The sequence below is a fragment of the Tasmannia lanceolata genome, unplaced genomic scaffold (genome assembly GCF_043159265.1).
Source record: "Tasmannia lanceolata isolate RefF3 unplaced genomic scaffold, GAP_Taslan_0.1 ptg000019l, whole genome shotgun sequence".
In the NCBI taxonomy this organism is placed as follows: Eukaryota; Viridiplantae; Streptophyta; class Magnoliopsida; order Canellales; family Winteraceae; genus Tasmannia; species Tasmannia lanceolata.
In genome coordinates this window covers 9,210,892-9,230,795 of record NW_027518696.1, presented here as the reverse complement: position 1 = coordinate 9,230,795, position 19,904 = coordinate 9,210,892, and the positions used below count along the sequence as shown (strand labels likewise).

Below are 19,904 nucleotides of genomic sequence, written 5' to 3'. Positions count from 1 at the left end.
CGTTGATCACTATCCACGCGGGTTTCTTTAGTAACTTGTTGTGTTGAAAATAGATGAGAATTCGGAGAAAAATCTTCTCTGGTCAATAGATGGGAGGTTGGTGAGAGGAGAGAAGGAGAGAAGGAGAGTAGGACGAAACGATGAAAGAGGCAAGAAGTAGAAATGAAAGGGGAAAAACTCCAAAAGTCAAATGGACAATAATTTAGTTACATGGGTTATTTTTAACTCTCCCATCTAAGTCTCGACCCACCATGTATCGTAAGTACATCCTTTTTAAATCTCCCATCTAACTCTCGACCCACCATGTATCGTAAGCACATGGATGTACTGACAATGATAGTTGGTTCTGTGGGCCACCACAAAACCATCTGGGAAAATCCAGTGTCCCACCCTGAATAGATGATATTCTGACGGGAAGTTATAAATGGGTCCCCCAAAAATAAGTTCGATCAAACCCTTGATTGTTCAGATGGGATCTCCATTAAGCATGGGAGCAGACAATCCTGAACACACATGGTGGGAATGATGGAGATGCGAGTGGTGCTAGCAATACATTTACTTAAATCTATGGCCTAGTGTGAACTGTGAAGCCCACATTTATGACTTCATTTTCATTTTCCTTATATGAAGAAGAAGAAGAAGAAGAAGGGTGAGAAAGAGAGAGAGAGGAAGGAGGAGGAGGAGAACGGATGATGGAAAACATAGAAAACCATAGAGAACATACAATAGTAGATATTGATAAAGCATGGGTTACTTCCATGAGACGGAAACTTTCAGCCACTAGCAGCGAGCCCGCGAGTAAAGATCAACACAGCATTTACAGAGTCCCCAAGCACATCTATGAGACTGATGAGAAGGCCTACGCACCCAAAATCATCTCCATCGGCCCGTATCATCATGGAAAGCTATGCCTACAAACCATGGAAGAACACAAATGGCGGTATCTAAACGCAATCCTCTCTCGAAACATGGATCTCAGCTTAGAGAATTACTTAGAAGAGATCAAGAAAATGGAGGTGCGAGCGCGAAGCTGCTACTCCGAAAGTATCAACCACTTTGAGAGCAATCAGTTTGTTCAAATGATGGTGCTCGATGGCTGTTTCATCGTCGAGCTTTTCCTCAATTGCAAGGAGGCAATGATCAAGAGGAAGAAGGCAATGATCAAGAGGAAGAAGGCAAGGAAGGAAGGAGATTCCTTCTTTCTAAAGAAGGAAGCCGATGAAGATCCCATATATGGCACAAACTGGATGCTTCCCCTTGTAGCCTATGACATGCTCCTCTTAGAGAACCAACTCCCTTTCTTTGTCTTAGAGTCTTTATTCGAACTCGTCGACAAATCGAGCACCCTTTCTTCTCTGTTGCAGCTCGCCCTCAATTTCTTAGATCATTTCTTTCCTAGAAACAATGGAATTCATCCTACAGATGAAGACCCCGGAAAAATCCTTCATCTCCTACACTTACTTCATTCTAGTCTTTTGCCAGTTGACAAGAAAGCACACAATTTCTGCTCTTATTCTTGTTACATGCCCCGTACAGCTTTCACTTCAATCCCCTCCGCGACAGAGCTCGAAGAGGCGGGGGTCAAGTTCAAGCAGAAGAAGATGAATCTGGGTAGCTTCTTAGAAGTAAATTTCCGTAAAGGGGTGATGGAAATTCCACATCTCTCAATCTATGATTCTACCAATTCTATGTTTCGAAACTTTATCGCCTTCGAGCAATGCTTTCCAATCTCTGGAGCTCACTTCACAAGCTACACCGTCTTGATGGATTGTCTCATCAATACCGCAAACGATGTCGCCATACTCAAACAGAATAAGATCATCCAACATAATATGGGTAGTGATGAAGAGGTGGCGATTCTTTTCAACCGGTTGGGGAAGGGGGTGGCCTTAGATTTCGAAGATTGTGACTTCTACTACCTGTTCCAGCATGTGAACCAATATTGCAACACCAAGTGGCACATCTGGAGGGCAAACTTGGTGCATCGTTATTTCAGGAATCCATGGACCATCATGTCTCTGGTCGCAGCCATTCTTATTCTCACCCTCACATTCACACAGACCTTCTTCTCCGTCTTCTCGTATGCCCGCCCTCCGTAGTTTTAATTTCATTTAAATTAGTCGATCGTCTAGCAACGAACAATTATCACTTGATTTGTTCTAATTTCATTTAGATTTATTGATAGTTTATGTGATTGCTATCAAGTTTGAAGAAATGAAGTTATTAGTAAACCTTTTGAAGTTTATAAGTTTTTAATTAATAAACCCAAGTACTTGCCAGAATTGTTGTGGTTCGAAATCACTTGTTCATGGCCAGAGATTTGTAGTAACAGTGGTTGTATCCACTGACAGCTTGACTGGAGGCAAAGTAAGTACTCATGGTAGTTGCATCAATTAGCAAAGTTTGAAGAAATTAATAGAGCTGCATGGATGAAATTTAGCATGGATATGGAATTCTGCCTATTCTGGGAATTCTCAAAGTTCTTCTACAAATCAGTTAAAACTCCTTAAGGGTCTAACAGACTAATTAATTTTTGGACCAAAGATCGGATCTTCCGTGAATAGTAATGAACTAATGATTCTTATATATTTTCCAGCAGCATCTGTTTATCCAAACTGGTTGCTATAATGCTGGTTATCATCTTTTAAATATAATTGTAGATCTCCGTGGAGATCTGCACTATTCTTGCTATGAGATTTTGCACTAGCACTAAGTTATTAGGACCCAGAATATTCAATTAGTGGATCCATTGGCAGTGTGACTGCACATCATTGTTAAACATATTTGCACAATGCTTAAGCATGTTCAAGTTGAATACTGGTGAAAACTTCCCAGGTAAAAATCCTGAAGACAGTTTTATTTGTAGTTCTGTTCCTTACCATGGGTACAGTAAATAGTTCAACTAAGAAATCCCATTTGACTCGTACCCATCCCTAGCTATGAGAAAGCATTTAGTTTAAAACTCTTTGCCTTTGGAAGCGTGTCTTGATAAAATTTGAACATTGATGCAGGCAGAGACTCTTTCTTCGAAACCACCAAAAATTATTGACTCCTTAAAATTCAATTAAGAGAAAAGCGTCTTAACACCCATCTAAACTAACACACTTTCTTCAAGACGACCTAAAAGTATTGACTCCTTAAAATTCAATTAAGAGAAAAAAGTCTTAACACCCATCTAAACTAACACAGCCATTTACAAACTGCAACTAGAACTGAGAAAAAACTGCCATTTAAGGGAGTTTTTATATAGGTCTGTGTGTATCTGCAGCCGATTTTATAAGAGGCTGTCATTGGATCAAACACCAAGGGCAGCAACTATGTTGTACCCAATAGTCAAACAACTGGCCGTGGCCCACTTACATTTTCTGGTTGGACCGTTGATCAAGGCTGTTGATCAATGGGACTTTGGTGAGAAGAAAGAAAAGCAGGAAGAATCGAGGAAAGAGGGAAGAAGCCTACATCTATGACTAGATTTTCATTTTCCTTATATAAGAAGAAAAGGCTGAGAGAAGAAGGGGGAGAAAGGGATGATGGAAAACACAGATAACCATATGGAACATGCAACAGTAGATATTGATGATGCATTGGTTACTTCCATGAGACATAAACTCGCAGCCACTACCAGCGAGCCGGCAAGTAAAGATCAACACAGCATTTACAGAGTCCCCAAGCACATCTATGAGACTGATGAGAAGGCCTACGAACCCAAAATCATCTCCATAGGCCCCTATCACCATGGAAAGCAATGCCTACAATCCATGGAAGACCACAAGTGGCGCTATCTAAATGCAATCCTCTCTCGAAACTTGGATCTCAGCTTAGAGAATTACATAGCAGCGATCAAGGCATTGGAGTCGCAAGTGCGAAGCTGCTACTCCGAAAGCATTGATCACCTCGAGAGCCATGAATTGGTCCAAATGATGGTGGTGGACGGCTGTTTCATCGTTGAGCTTTTCCTCAAGAGCAAGGAGACAATGATCGAGTGGAAGAAGGCCATGGACGAAGGAAATTTCTTCTTTCCTGACCGAAAGAAGGAAGCAGAAGATCCTATATATGGCACAAATTGGATGCTTCCCCTTGTAGCCCATGACATGCTCCTCCTAGAGAACCAACTCCCTTTCTTTGTCTTACAGCCTTTACTCGAGCTTGTCAACAAGTCGCGCACCCCTTCTCTCTTACAGCTCGCCCTTGATTTCTTCAATCATCTCTCGCACGGAAACAATGGAATTAAAACTACAGCCGAAGACCCCAGAAAAGTCCTTCATCTACTACACTTGTTTCATTCTAGTTTCTTGCCGGTTAACAAGAAATCACGCGAATTCTGCTCTTACTATTGCTACTTGCCCCGTCTTGCTTTCACAGACAGGTCCCTGGCTTCGTGGAACAAAAGACGGCCCGCACCGCCCAAGTCGATCCCCTCGGCAACAGAGCTCAAAGAGGCAGGAGTTAAGTTCAAGCAGAAGAAGAGCATGGGTAGTTTCTTGGATGTAAATTTCAGTAAAGGAGTGATGGAAATCCCACATTTCCCAATCTATGATTGTACCAATTCTCTCTTTCGAAACTTTATTGCCTTCGAGCAATGCTTTCCAATATCCGGAGCTCATTTCACAAGCTACGCCATCTTGATGAATTGTCTCATCAATACGCCGAACGATGTTGCCATACTCAAGCATAATAAGATCATAGAACATACGTTGGGTAGTGATGAAGAGGCGGCGCTTCTATTCAACCAGTTAGGGAAGGCAGTTGGCGTCTATTTCGAAAATTGTTTCTTCTCCTGCCTGTTCAAGGATGTGAACAAATATTGTGAGACCAATTGGCACGTCTGGAGGGCAAATTTGATGCGTCGTTATTTCAACAATCCATGGACCATGATGTCTCTGGTTGCTGCCATTCTCATTCTCACGTTCACATTCACACAGACCTTCATCTCAGTCTTCTCGTATGCCCACCCTCCTCAGTTCTAATTTCATTTGAAATAGTAAATCGTTTAGCAAAGAACAATTATCATATGATTAATTCTAATTTCATTTGAAATTGTTACGGTAAGAACAATTCTATATCATGTTTGAAGAAATGAATTAATTAGTAAACCTTTTGCCAGTCTAGAAGTTTTTAACTGACGAACCCAAGTTCATGTCAGAATTGCTGTGGTTCGAACCACCTGTTCATGGCTGGAGAGTTTTTGTAACACTGATTGTGCCAACTGGCTACTTTCTTTTAACCGGTGAAAAAGGTTTGAAATGGGTGTCCGCAGAATTAAAAGGCGTGTAAATATCAGCTGCATGCGAATATATCATTTCCCTTTGTTTAGATTTTTAATAAAGAAGGCCCATCATCTATAAGCAGACATCATACGATGTATATTTTTTGAAAAATCACTTGGGCTCACTTTGTTCAAAGATCTAGACCGTTCATTTAATGGGCCCCAACATAAATCGGCCTTGCCTCGGAAGTCATATCATTAGGATGACCCTAACTCTTTTGATCTGTAAAGAATTATATATGGTGTCGTTCTTCTACATATCGGAGGGTTAGGATCATCCTATGGAGATGATTTTTGGGTCACAACCTATTTACATTGAAGCCAAACAAGTGAATGGGTTGGATCCTATATGGCCTCCGTAATTAGGTGCACATATATTAGGTGGGCCCTCTGTGCATGGCGTCTGTGTGTATGTGCACATATTTTTTTGTTGTGAAAAGGCCTTCAAACAACGTGGTATATGACGTATCATATACTTTTTTTGTTGCCCCTTCGAACAAGATGGGGCCCACCTATTATAGCACATAAAGAAGAGATTAAATGGCGTTCGTGATCATTGTTCCAAGATCTAAACCAATCAATTGTTTGGCCTCAATGTAAATAGGCTATGTTTCAAAAATCATCTCCATTGGATGACCCTAGCCCTCCAATTTGCTAACGAATGACACCATATATAATTCTCTACCTAGGTTAGGATCACCCTATGGCGATGATTTTAGCGGCAATTTGAATCTTAGAACAGAGTGGGCCCATGTAATTTTTTTTCTTGAAATATACATTGTATGATGTTTGTGTGCATAGGCTATGTATTTTTTGAGGAATGATAGATACAAGGGAGCCCTTGAATAAAGAGCCGCAAAAGGGCTCATAATTGGATTCACGTCAACAAATGTAACTAATTTTTCTTTTTCAACCGATTTTAAAATGTAACTGAAAATGGCGTGATCCAATGAAGAGCCCTTTTGCCACTCTTTATGCAAGGGCTCCCTTGTATCTATCATTGCTCGGTTTTTTTTTTTTTTTTCAAAGATCTAAACAAGAAAATGATGTATTTGCCTCCTTTTTCTTTTGTGGACAACCATTTTCCACTGTGAAAAGGCTATAGTCATAACACAATAGAGGGGGTGGCCCGAGGAAGAAAAGGGGTCGAATATATCACTCCCCTAAACCATTCGGTTGCTGGCTACACCAAGTGTTCACGTTACAAGAGTGGAGAATGGATAGAGTGTGTGTGTGCAATGAGAGAAGGTTGAGGGTAGTTTTATTATTTTAAAATTTTTAGGGGAATGGTATTTTCCCTTCTCTGATGGATAAAATCCCCCTTTAACGTTATGCATTAAGTTTTAAAGGCAAAGAAAAACGTTAAAGGGGGTGAATTTATCCTTCAGCGGTGAACCATTCTCACAGAAACAGTTAGTTGAGGGTATGGCAAATTTTAATGGAAAAATAACTGCCGTTTGTTGTTTGTTTTTTGAGGGTATGGCAATTATATTCCAAAATCAGGTACTAAAAGACGAGGAATGATAGATTGAAGGGCCCTCTTTGTGCAAGGGCTAAAGAAGGGCCCTTGAATAGATCCACGTCATTTTTAAAGTCGGTTGAGAAGCTGAAATATAAAATTCTTAAAGGAGAAATGATAGATACAAGGGAGCCCTTGCATGCCGCAAAAGGGCTCTTGATTGGATCCACGTCATTAAATGTAACTGATTTACTTTTTCAACCATTTTAAAATGTGACTGAAATGACAGTTTAACAATAATTTTGCAAAGCAGGACTAATTGTCAAACATCCTTCTTTTCTGTTTGCCACTGGTGGATCAAAGATGTCTGGAGATTCTCATTGTCTTTGCCAAAGTAACCTTTTCTCACTTGATTTATGCTCTGATTTCGGCCATTAACAATGACCATGAAGACGGAAATTAGGGTTTCTTCCTGACAACAGTAAGTAGGAAGTAAGACTTTCAGAGGAGAGAAGAAGAAGAAGAAGAAGAAGAAGAAGAAGAAAAGGGTGAGAGAGTAGGAAGAGGAGGAGGAGGAGGAGGAGAAAGGGATAATGGAAAACGCAGGTAACCCAATAGATATTGATGAAGCATGGGTTACTTCCATGAAACACAAGCTTGCAGTCACTAGTAGCGTGCCGGCGAGTAAAGAGCAAAGCAGCATCTACAGAGTCCCCAAGCACATCTACGAGACTGATGAGAAGGCCTACGAACCCAATATCATCTCCATCGGCCCGTATCACCATGGAAAGCAATGCCTACAAGCCATGGAAGATCACAAATGGCGCTATCTAAATGCAATTCTCTCTCGAAACGTGGATCTCAGCTTAGAGAATTACTTAGCAACGATCAAGAAAATGGAGACGCGAGCTTGAAGTTGCTACTCTGAAAGCACCAACCACCTTGAGAGCAATGAATTTGTTCAAATGATGGTGGTTGATGGCTGTTTCATCATCGAGCTTTTCCTCAATCACGAGGAGGCAGTGATGGCCAGGGAAAAGGGAGAGTTCTTTCCTGGCCGAAACAAAGAAGCCCAAGAAGATCCCGTGTATGACACAAATTGGCTGCTTCCCCTTGTAGCCCATGACATGCTCCTCCTAGAGAACCAACTCCCTTTCTTTGTCTTACAGTCTTTATTCGAACTCGTCCACAAATCGAATATCTCTTCCTCTCTCTTGCAGCTCACCTTCAATTTCTTCGATCCTCTCTTGCCAAGAAACAGTGGAATTCATCCCCCAAGTGACAAAGTTCTTCATCTCCTACACTTATTTTACTGGCGTTTTTCACCATCTGCGGATAATATTTTAGACTACTCTGTAATCCAATGCTTCACATACAATCCCACTCTTGCTTTGGACGGCGGGCTCTTGGCATCAAGCAACAAAATACAGCCTGAACCGCCGACATTGATCCCCTCAGTGACGGAACTCAAAGAGGCGGGAGTCAAGTTCAAGCCGAAGAAGATGATGGGTAGCTTCTTGGATGTAAATTTTAGTAAAGGGGTGATGGAAATCCCACATATCTCTATCTATGATTCTACCAATTCTCTCTTTCGAAACTTTATCGCCTTTGAGCAGTGCTTTCCTACCTCAAGAGCTCACATCACAGACTACACCATCTTAATGGACTGTCTCGTCAATACACCGAAAGATGTCTCCATACTCAAGCAAGATAAGATCATCCATCATATGTTGGGTAGCGATGAAGAGGTGGCGCTTCTTTTCAACCGGTTGGCGAAGGGGGTGGCTGTCAATTACGAAGATAGGTACCTGTCCAAAATGTTCAAGGATGTGAACAAATATTGCGAGACTAATTGGCATGTCTGGAGGGCAAACTTGGTGCACAGTTATTTCAGCAATCCATGGACCATGATATCTTTGGTGGCAGCCATTGTTATGCTCACTCTCACATTCATACAGACCTTCTTCTCCATCTTGTCGTATGCCAGCCCTCCTTAGGTCTAATTCCATTTGAAATTGTTTAACTAAGAACAATTCTCATGTGATTGCTATCATGTTTGAAGAAATGAATTTAGTGGAAAATCATTTGCCAGACTAGAAGTTTTAATTGACGAAACCAAGTTCATGTCAAAATTGCTTTGGATCGAACCACCTGTTCATGGCTAGAGTTGTAGTAACACTGGTTGTGCCCAGTATTTGACAGGTAGTTGCATCAATTAGAAGAGCTTGAGCAGAGGAAAAGTACACATGGTGGTTGCACCATCCTTACTGGTGCAAAATCTCACCCATCTAAACTAATAGCTATCAAGAAACTAAAGCTGAAAAAATGAGGGTAGAAACAGGCATTTAAGGTTTCATTTTCTCTTTCCTTCTATTTTTGGTGTGCTCAAATGTATGGATATTATAATTCCCAGCTGAATATGGATCACTGCCATTTCATGTTTCAATCTTCCATTGCATTCCAGACTTGAAAGTTGAAAGGTCAAGATCATCCAATGAAAGCAAAGATGAATAATATGGTGGAAATCATTGCCGTAAAGGACATTGATGGTTTGGCAATCAAACTGGACCATCGATTAAGTGAGTTCCCAAATAATAGAAGCCACCAATCAAATAGTTTACCTAATCAGCCACCATAGTAAAGCCAGCAAAGGGATAGTTTAGATCAGCAAGTGATCCATCCAAACTATTTGCAATTTGAACTAGATCATTAATAAAAAAAATTATCTGCATAGATGGAATTGCAAATCATGTCATCCTCGTTCAATTACAAAAGTCGTAAAGAACAACAATTCATAAGAATCAGATAACCCCGCAAAACCAACCATCATTGATATGCTTCAATATTACTTGCCTAGTGGATCATATAACTTTTAATTCTATGCTAAAGCCTAATGCATGCTTGGAACCTAAAATTGTCTAAGAAAAGTTGAGATTTTGACATTGGCACATTGCAAAGTGAAATTTTTCATAAAAACGAAAATAGAGAGAACTAATAATCTCAAGTTATCAACCTATAAAACTCTTTCTAGTGCAAATTACTATAGCTTAACTGGCCTAGTTTATGTTTTTTAAAAAGGGCCAACTTGCTAATTTTGCACACATCCATTTTCACAAATATTAAAAGACCTGAAATTGACTCTCAGTCCCCGAAGGAATAAAAGATACCATAAATGGATTGAAAAAAGACAATAAATAAGAGAAACGAGAAGAAAAGGAGAGGAAATTTTTTCTCTGGCAGTAGGCTTAAAACATTTTCTCTATGTTGGTTATTTTTTTGTCATTTTTGGGGAAGATTCAAAGCTATTCCAAGCCTTGCATGACCAATCAACTTCACCATTGAAGTGGTAAAATGGCTGTACACAATATTTTCAAGATTATCAAGGCCCAAAACATTAGTTTTACCTTCATTTTAGTAATGCAACCGTGCTAGTACCTTTCTGTAGACATGCTAGTGCTGAAGAAAACTGAAACCACATGTCGATACACCTCAGGGGATCGATTGAGTTGATCCTTGTGGTAGCTGTCCACCACCTGCAAGGATTGCAATGCTTGAGGAGCTTAGCCCAGCACCAAGAAAGTACGATGTATTGAAGCTATTTTTTGATGGAGTGAGATATGATGCTAAAAGCGTTATCGGTAGGGCTGCAACTCGAGCCGGGGTTTACCCGACCCGCATCGACCCGACCAGAAAATAGCTTGGGTTGGGTTTAGGTTTCATGGGTTTCGGGTCGAGCCGGGTTGAGCATTCAAAAGCCCGCATGAATCTCTGGTCGAGCCGGGTTTGAAGGGGTCCGACCCGACCCGACCCGAGTTACATAAGTTATAGTATGTACATTTTTTTCTATTGTTAGTTAAAAGTTAAAAGTGAAAACCCACGCACCCACTGTTATTGTATGTGAGTGTAATTTCTGCTTCTATGAGTTGAGTTGATTCAAGTGTTTGATTCATCATTGTTTGATTGTAATTACAACATTGTTTGATTGTAATTACAACATTGTTTGATTACAGCATTGTTTGATTCAAGTGTAATGTGAGTGTAATTACATCATTGTTTGATTCAAGTGTAATGTGAGTGTAATTTCTACTTCTATGAGTTGAGTTGCCTTGCTAAACAAGAATGTTCCTTAAAAAATTGCGTCAACGTGAAAAAACCCGACCCGACCCGAGATTTATCATGGGTAGGGCCGGGTTTGGGAATCGTGGGTTTTCCGAAAAAAAACCCGACCCGACCCGACCCGAGATGTTTATCGGGTAGGGTTGGGTTCTCCAAAACCCGACCCGCCCGACCCGAGTTGCAGCCCTAGTTATCGGTGCTCTTTCTTTTATGGTTTGTTCCCCTATTATCTTGGTTTTGTGTTTCTAGAGTTTTTATATGATGAAAGGCCTTATATTCTATTATTTTTCAAAAAGTACCGTACGACCAACACCTAGGATGATCCAAACCGTTCATTAGATGGGCCAGAACCTAAATAGGTTGTGCCCCAAAAATCATTTCTGTTGATTGGTCCTAACCCTCCGATCTATAGAGGGACTGAACATTAGAGGGTTGATTGTAACCCTAGAGGGTTAGGATCAACCCATGGAAATGATTTTTGGGGCACAACGTATTTAGGTCGTAGGTTGGTCCTAACCGTCCGATCTATAGAGGGACTACACATTAGAGGGTTGATCGTAACCCTATGAGGGTTAGGATCAACCCATGGAAATGATTTTTGGGGCACAACCTATTTAGGCTGTGGCCCATCTGTTGGCCGTACGGTACTTTTTAAAAAATAATGGACTATAAGGCCTTTCATCATATAAAAACTCTGTGTTTCTATCGTCGACTTTGCTGTCTTTTCGTTCTTCTTCCACTAAAAGTCTAAAACTAGGGTTGCAACTTAGGTCGGGTTGGATCGGATTGTTTTTCAAAACCCTACCCAGCTTCCCTAGCCGAGAAATTATATCGGGTCCGGTCCGGTTGGGTCTAATTTTTTATAGGAAAACCCGAGATTCGTAAACCCCACGCTACCCAAGTAGTTTATCAGGTTGGGTCAGGTCTTATCGGGTTTTAATTGTTTTAGTGTAAGATTAGTGACTGATTTTAAAGATTGTAGAAAGAAGAAATCTTCACACCAAAAATCTCTAAATTTATGTCATCAAGTGTAAATTTAAAAAGGTATCAATATATTGGAAAATAATTTGATATGTTATTCAATAGATATTTAAGAAAATCATAGTAAACCTATATGAGCCGGGTCAGGTTTCGGGCTTTATTTCTTTAAACCCAACCCTACCCAAGACCCATATTTCTAAACCCGACCCATGTTATTTTCGGGTCAGGTCAATGCTCGTCGGGTAAAACCCGACCCACAACGCAACCTTAATAAAAACCAAGTGTGAGGACTACATACTAGAGGTGCAACTGGGAAAGGCAACCCTATTTAATTTAATTTTGGGCTGGGTTAAAACTCGAGGCCATGGGTAAGCCTATGGGACCCGGGTAGAACTCACCCTCAGAACGAGAGGGTGCCTTATAAGCCCTACACATCAGGTTCTATATTCCGACGTGGGAAAATAAAAACATGGCCACATGGCCAACCTGGCCGTGGGGAGCAGCTACAAAAGCCCAGATCTTTTTTTCCTCACTCTTTTCTTATTCTCTCTTTCTTTTTCTTTTAGCTTTGCAATATGGTAGGTTTGTGGTTTGTCACTTGTTTATGTATGTGGTGACTTCATTGAAAAGAGCCGCCCTATGGGGAAAAAAAATATCTCTCCCCCCCCCCCCCCCCCCCCCCAAAAGAAATCGTTAACTTTTAAGCCTTTTGGAGCCAATGATGGCTCCTCCACCCCTTTCTATATCCTAACGATATCTGTTAAAGGGGGGGAAATATCCATCAGAGGGGGGAGAAAATATCACTGCCCGAATTATATCATTATTTTTCTGGCAGTTTACAGAGGTGATATACTAGTCCTGATTCCTTTTTCTTATCAATAGTGTCCTCTTATGCGCAAATCTCAACTCAACTCAACTAAGCCTTTGTCCCAAACTAGTTGGGGTCAGCTAATGAATCATTTAGAAAATTTTCATGAAGAAGGTGAAAGAATCTATACGGCTCAAATTGACTAAGTCTAATCTTGACACTTGGTTTGTCTACATGGATCATTTTCTTCCATTCTCTCCTATCTAAGGTCATGTTCTCTATTATGTCCTCTTATGCCCAAATAAATAAATAAAATTAAAATACAAAAAACCATATAATTAAAGCCTAAAATTAATCATGTTGACAAAAATAAGAAGAATATGTCATTCGAGATGTATTTAATCTACAGTAAATACATCTCAAATGGGTTTCTATCCTCTCTCTCTTTTTGTTTTCCTTCCACTAAAACTGGGGTTGCAACTTAGGTTGGATCGGATCATGGTTAGCAAAACGTGATTCGGCAAAAAACGGGATGACAAAAATTCGAGTTTAATACGGTATTGGTTCAAAAAAACGTAGTAAAAAAAACGGAAACACAAGAAAAAGAGTATATAATTTTGTCATTTACAAAATATTGTGGGGGTAAAATTGGAAAGATGGCCAAAAAAACATGTTTTAAATGCATAACACGCATTTTAAACGTGTTTAAAACTTTTGCCTAAAAACATATTCGGAGTTTTATTGGTTGTAAAAGTTTTAAATGGAGTTTTAAACGGCAAACCAATCAAACGCGTTTTTTTTTTTTAAAAAAAAAATGCGGAGTTTTGCTAACTATGGGTTGGATCGGGTCGGGTCTAATTTTTTATAGGAAAACCCCATCCTAAGCAAGTAGTTTATAAGGTTGGGTCGGGACGGGTCAGGTTTTAATTTTTTAGTGTAGGATAAGTGACTAATTTTAAAGATTGTTAGGAAAGAAAATCATCACAGCAAAAATCTCTAAATTTATGTCATCGAGTGTAAATTTAAAAAGAAACTATATTTTCACATAACAAACATGATAACCATAATGAAAACAACTATATCATTATATTGGGAAATAATTTGATAAGTTATTCAAGAGATATTTAAGAAAATCATAGTAAACCTATATGAGTCGGATCAGGTTTAGGGTTTTATTTCTTTAAACCCGACCCTATCCAAGACCCATGATTTCTAAACCCGACCCATGTTATCTTCGGGTCAGGTCGATGCTCGTCCGGTAAAACCCGACCCACGATGCAACCTTAATAAAAACCAAGTGTGAGGACTACATACTAGAGGTGCAACTGGGAAAGGCAATTTAATTTAATTTTGGGCTGGGTTAAAACTTGAGGCCTTGGGTAAGCCTGTGGGACCTAGGTAGAAGTCATCCTCAAAAGCTAGCCATTAAGGAGAGAGTGCCTTGTAAGTCCTACAGATCAGGTTCTATATTCCGACATGGGATTTTTGCTTTCGGGTGGAACCCCAATAAACGTGACCCCATCCCTCTAATTTTAATGTGATTTTATTATGATTTTCAAAATCTAAGGGCCATGGTTTGGGGCACATCTGGCAGCCAGGAATTATTTATCATGATAAATCGGTGACTCCAAAGTGGTGAGAGAGGGGTAAGGCGGATGAAGTGGCAAAAATCCATAAACAAAATACAAGAAACTAGCGTCTCCAAGTAGTAGAAGTGGCAAAAAATCAGGAAACTGCTGATTAGATTTTAAGTAAATTTTTTTGTTTCCTGATGTTTTTGCCGCTTCTCAACACCGGAGACTTCCTGTTTTTTGTTTCCTGATGTTAAGTGACTTCACCCACATCTCTACTTGGAGACACGGATTTATCATGAAAAAAATTCACCTTAGCCAAATGGGCCCTTAATACCTTATTGTTTTACCCGGGGCCAACCCGAACCCTACCAGACAAGTTGGGTTAGGGTTGAGATATTTTGAGGCAGTAATGTTAGGGTTGATTCTCCTCGACCTGAGGCTCCGGCTAGGGTTGAGGTGAGGTTGGCCTCAACCCAATCCAACCTAGCCCAAGTTGCACCCCTAGTACATTGCATCGATACTGTTTCTCAACATCATCAAATAATGTTGAGAGCTGGATTGACCATTCACCTAACTGCAGGTGATAAGCATTTGCTCCATTGCCCCATTGCCATATCTGGGTGACCATGAGGCCGTGGTTCTTACCTAACCCAAGATTAAAAGGAAAAAATATATTTTTAGGCCATGTTTGGCAAGCATGAATTTATTTTTCACGATAAATTTAGTTTATCAAGTGGTGAGAGAGAGGTAGGGCACGAGGGCGGGTGGGAGGAGGATAAATTTTTTTTCATGAATGCTTTACTGAAGATTCAAGGTTTCCTGGTGCACCTCACACATGTTGACATATGAAAATGGTTAGCTCTTGGAGACCGATGTGAGTGAAAATTCATGAACTATACAAAACGGGATTTGCTAGGGACCATCACAAAAGGCATTTCGCAGGATGGCTGTTGACCGAGAGAGCAGCCACCTCACATGAATTGAATGAATAAGACGAAATCAGTTGAAAAGTGAGCCTGGGTGGCTTCTCTCTCGTGCAAGAGATGGCGCGCGAAATGCCTTCTGCGGTGGTCTCTAGCAAATCCCATACAAATCAAAGGGTAGAGGTGTCCCTATCAATAAACTAGGATAATATTCAGGGAAATTTTGAAAATATTTGAGCACAAGTACAACCCTTTAAACAGAGTAGTGGTCTATAGATAGACCCAAATATGGCTCAAATACCCTACAACTTGAGTAGGCTTCAAAGAGAGCCAAGTAGAGTTAACTCAAAAAATCAATAAAAAATCCAAAAAACTTGGTGCATAAAAACATGATAATTAAATATAAAAATATAAAAGTAAAATAAAACTCAATAAATCAATAAAAACTAGTAAAAAATCCATATAATTAATTAAAAGAAAAGGTAAAAAGATTTATAAAATTATAATTTTATCATCACTAATGCCTTGGTTTTAAGATTGTGATGGTGGTTTGGCCCAAATGTAGGGTTCTCAGCCAAATGCCTTGGTTTTAAGGAGGAAAAATGAATAGACGTTGCTAACAGAAAACTTGAAGTCAATCAATAGAGTAATAATAAGCAATACAATTATTTCTAACTATCCATTATTTCTAATCCTTCTTTCTGGTGGAAAAGGGAAGCATTAATCGCCAAAAAGTGCAGTGGCTAACCCTGCTAGCTTTGTCTATAAATGCAAGGCTGTGGTCCATTGTTGAAGGGTTTGAAGGGGTCCGACCCGACCCGACCCGAGTTACATAAGTTATAGTATCTCTTGACCGTCGGCATATGTGTTCCGTTGTTGTTAGAAGCTCTGGGCCCACTTACATTTGGAGGTGGGACCATCGATCAAGACTGTCGATCGCTCGTTATCCACGCGATTTTCTTTAGCAACTTCTTGTGTTGAAAATTGTACTGACCCCAGATTTCGGAGAAAAATCCTCCTTGGAAAAAATGTAGTTCGTCCATGAGAGGAGAGAAGACTAGGACAAGACATTCGATCGCTATTCACGCGAGTTTCTTTATCAACTTCTTGTGTAGAAAATCCAGACATTGGATCGCTATCCATGCCCGGGTTCGTTTGTGAACCCAGAATCTCCAAAATCCTCCTTGAGGAGACTAGGAAAAAACGACAAAAGAGGGAAGAAGAAAGGAAAGGAGGAGGAAGAAGGAAAGGAGGAAAAACTCAAAAAATCAAATGGTGAATAATTTAGTTGGATGGGTTATGCCCACTCTCCCATCTAACTCTCAGACCCGCCATCTGTGGTAAGCACATCCATGTAATGATCAGGATAGTTGGTTTCTCTTGGGAAATCCAGTCCCACCCTGAACAGATGATGTTATTGTTAGTGATTTTGGATTTTCAAAATCATGTATTTTGCATGTTTTAGTGTCTTGGAAAATGTTTTATCAAAAGCGTTTGGGAAAAAGAAAATATTTTCTTCGAAAGATTTGCTTTTACAAAAGGATGTAGAAGTGTAGTTGAAAAGATAGTCCCGTACTGGATGAGAGAAAGGAAAGAGAAGGGCTTATAAAGCATTACACTTTTCTAATACTTGTTTGATTGTACATTGGGTTGAACCCATGGTTGGACCCGCGGGACGGTGCAACGCACCGTTTGCACACGCGCACGCGCGCGGCGTGGGCAATGGGCTATAGGGCGCATAGTGGCGCTTTATTGGCGCTTTATTAGGCGCACTTTGCACTTCGCACGTCAAAAAGTGTGATCAAATGGGTTGTGTCCCTTCCCCTAACGGTCAAGTACCAAGGGGGTGTGATCCACACCATAGATGGTTGATCTAACGATGACTGGGTTGGAGATAAGTTTTACTCAAACCAACAGTCACCTCTAGGATCGATCAGGACCGTTCAATATCAATGGGTGCGATCTAACGGTCAGATTCCAAACATTCTGGAAAGGTGCCCTGTAGAGGTGTTTTTCACACTGAAAAAGACACCAGGCGGTGTACAAAATGTGCAGAATTCGGTCATTTCATATAGAAAAACGAATTGGCAATTCTGACAGACTTTACACTCTCTTCTACACTCCTACAAAATCCCCAAGTATTTCTACATACTGTTTTTCTTTTGTTTACTGTTCTAGATACTGTTTTTCTGCAGAAACAGTATCTAGAAATTTCTCTAAGGCTTGAAATTTCGGAAGGGCATTTCGGGTTTGATTCCGCTAGTGCTACGCGTCATCAAACATTAGTAGGGCTTCCCTACTAGGCTTCATTGTATCTTGGAGGCAATTCGCGGATCCCCTTTGCACACTACTAGTGGGGGCGAATCTTGTTTTAAGGAAAGTGATATCACGCCTTGAAGCAATAAGTTTCTGTTTTCTATCAACAACAGTACCCTCAACTTATTTCCAACAGTTATTGAGGAAATTATAAATGGGTACCACAAAATTAACCAAATTGTCGTCGATGTAGGATCTGGAAGCATGAAACCAGTCAATCATGTGTACACACATGGTGAGAATGATGGAGATGCTAGTGGTACTAGCAATACACACTTTTTATCTATGGACAAGTATGACTGTGAAGCCCACATTTAGGACTTCATTTACATTTTCTTATATAAAGAAGAAGAACAAGAAGAAGAAGAATAGAAGGGTGAGAGAGTTTCAAAGGCTATCCGCGAATAGTGAGGCCGATAGACTAGCCAGGAGGGAGATTCAAGGGCGGGCTTGGAAATTTTCGATTTCCCACCACCTTGATTTATTTTGTGTATTTTTCTTTCTTGGTTGCCTTTTACTTGATCATCTTGATCTCTGGGTTGCTTCCAGCTTCTTTCTTTCGTAATATAATTATTTGCCCCTCAAGAGAGAGAGAGAGAGAGAGAGAGAGAGAGGAACGATGGAAAACACAGATAACAATAGAGAACATGTAACAGTAGATATTGATGATGCATGGGTTACTTTCATGAGACAGAAACTTGCAGCGACAAGGAGCGAGCCATCGAGTAAAGAGCAGAGCACCATCTACAGAGCACCATCTACCGAGTCCCGAAGCACATCTATGAGACTGATGAGAAGGCCTACGAACCCAAAATCATCTCCATCGGGCCGTATCACCATGGAAAGCAATGCCTACAAACCATGGAAGATCACAAATGGCGCTATCTAAATGCAATCCTCTGTCAAAACTTGGATCTCAGCTTAGAGAATTACTTAGCAGTGATCAAGGCAACGGAGACACGTATCCGAAGCTGCTACTCTGAAAGCATTGATCACCTCGAGAGCAATGAGTTGGTCCAAATGATGATGGTGGATGGTTGTTTCATCGTCGAGCTTTTCCTCAAGAGCAAGGAGGCAATGATCAAGTGGAAGAAGGACATGGAGGAAGGGGATTCTTTCTTTCCTGATCGAAGAAAGGAAGCCGAAGAAGATCCTATATATGGCACAAATTGGATGATTCCCCTCGTAGTCCATGACTTGCTCCTCTTAGAGAACCAGGTCCCTTTCTTTGTCTTACAGTCTTTATTCGAACTCATTGACAAATCGAGCACCCCTTCTTCTCTCTTGCAGCTCGCCCTCGATTTCTTTGATCATCTCTTGCCAAGAAACAATGGAAAGCATCCTAAGCATGATGATCCAGGAAAAGTTCTCCATCTCCTACACTTGTTTCATTCCAGTCTCGTGCCAGTTGAGAAGAAATCACACAAATTCTGCTGTTACTATTGCTACATGCCCTGTCTTGCCTTCACCAGCAGCTCCCCAGCTTCATGGAACAAAAGACTGCCCGCACCACCCAAGTCGATCCCCTCCGCAACGGAGCTCAAAGAGTTGGGAGTCATATTCAAGAAGAAGAAGAAGGGTAGCTTCTTGGATGTAAAATTCAGTAAAGGAGTGATGAAAATCCCGCACCTCTCAATCTATGATTCTACCAATTACCTCTTTCGAAACTTTATTGCATTCGAGCAGTGCTTTCCGATCTCCGGAGCTCACTTCACGAGCTACGCCATCTTGATGGATTGTCTCATCAATACGCCAAACGATGTCGCCGTATTGAAACAGAATAAGATCATTGAACATAGGATGGGTAGTGATAAAGAGGTGGCGCTTCTCTTCAACCGGCTGGGGAAGGCGGTCAATTTCGAAAATCGTTACTTCTACTTGTACAAGGATGTGAACAAATATTGCGAGACCAAATGGCACTTCTGGAGGGTAAAGTTGCTGCGTCATTGTTTCAGCGATCCATGTTCGACCATGAAGTCTTTCATGGTAGCCCTTTTTCTTTTCTCTCTCGGCTTCATTTCAGCAATGTATAAAATATTTAAAACCTCGTATCCCCAAGCTGCATTCCCACCAACAAGCTACTAAGTTCTAATCTCATTTGGATCAGTTGATTGTGTAGCTAATTAAGAATAAAATTCTTATGTGATTGCTCTTTGTCCAATTATCCGGTTTCAAGAAATGAATTGATCAGTAATTAAGCTTTTCCTAGTCGAGAAGTTTTTAATAGATGGACCCCAAGTTCATGCCAGAATTGTTGTGGTTCCAACCCCACCTGTTCATGGCTAGAGATTTGTAGTAACACTGCAGCTTGACAGGAGAAAAAGTACTCATGGTATTGTTTCATCAATTAGCCAAGACAATAGAATTGAAGAATACCCATTTTTGACAAGCATTTAGTTTTAAACTCTTTGCCTTTGGAAGCATGGCATGATAGACTATGGACGTTGTTGCAGGAAGAGAC

At 40.5% G+C, this 19,904-nt stretch overlaps 2 protein-coding genes across 2 annotated transcripts; both read left to right on the top strand.

Moving 5' to 3' along the window:
- The first annotated feature begins 724 nt into the window (after positions 1-724).
- LOC143852273 (uncharacterized) lies at positions 725-19,621 on the top strand. Its single transcript, XM_077361678.1, has 4 exons — positions 725-2,080; positions 3,269-3,408; positions 3,568-4,942; positions 18,175-19,621. The coding sequence occupies exons 1-4, from the start codon at positions 759-761 to the stop codon at positions 19,526-19,528; spliced, it is 4,191 nt and encodes a 1,396-aa protein (XP_077217793.1). The 5' UTR covers positions 725-758; the 3' UTR covers positions 19,529-19,621.
- LOC143853408 (UPF0481 protein At3g47200-like) lies at positions 7,566-9,083 on the top strand. The gene has a single exon (XM_077363160.1). It carries the CDS (start codon positions 7,691-7,693, stop codon positions 8,720-8,722), a length of 1,032 nt encoding a protein of 343 aa, XP_077219275.1. The 5' UTR covers positions 7,566-7,690; the 3' UTR covers positions 8,723-9,083.
- Positions 19,622-19,904: the final 283 nt, after the last annotated feature.

Excerpts from the sequence above, each read along its gene's own strand:
- LOC143852273 (XM_077361678.1), top strand. The coding sequence starts at position 759 with ATGAGACGGAAACTTTCAGCCACTAGCAGCGAGCCCGCGAGTAAAGAT. Across the intron at positions 2,081-3,268 it reads ACCTTCTTCTCCGTCTTCTC|CCGATTTTATAAGAGGCTGT; the intron begins GTATGCCCGCCC and ends GTGTATCTGCAG. Across the intron at positions 4,943-18,174 it reads ACCTTCATCTCAGTCTTCTC|AGCAGAGCACCATCTACAGA; the intron begins GTATGCCCACCC and ends CATCGAGTAAAG.
- LOC143853408 (XM_077363160.1), top strand. The coding sequence starts at position 7,691 with ATGATGGTGGTTGATGGCTGTTTCATCATCGAGCTTTTCCTCAATCAC.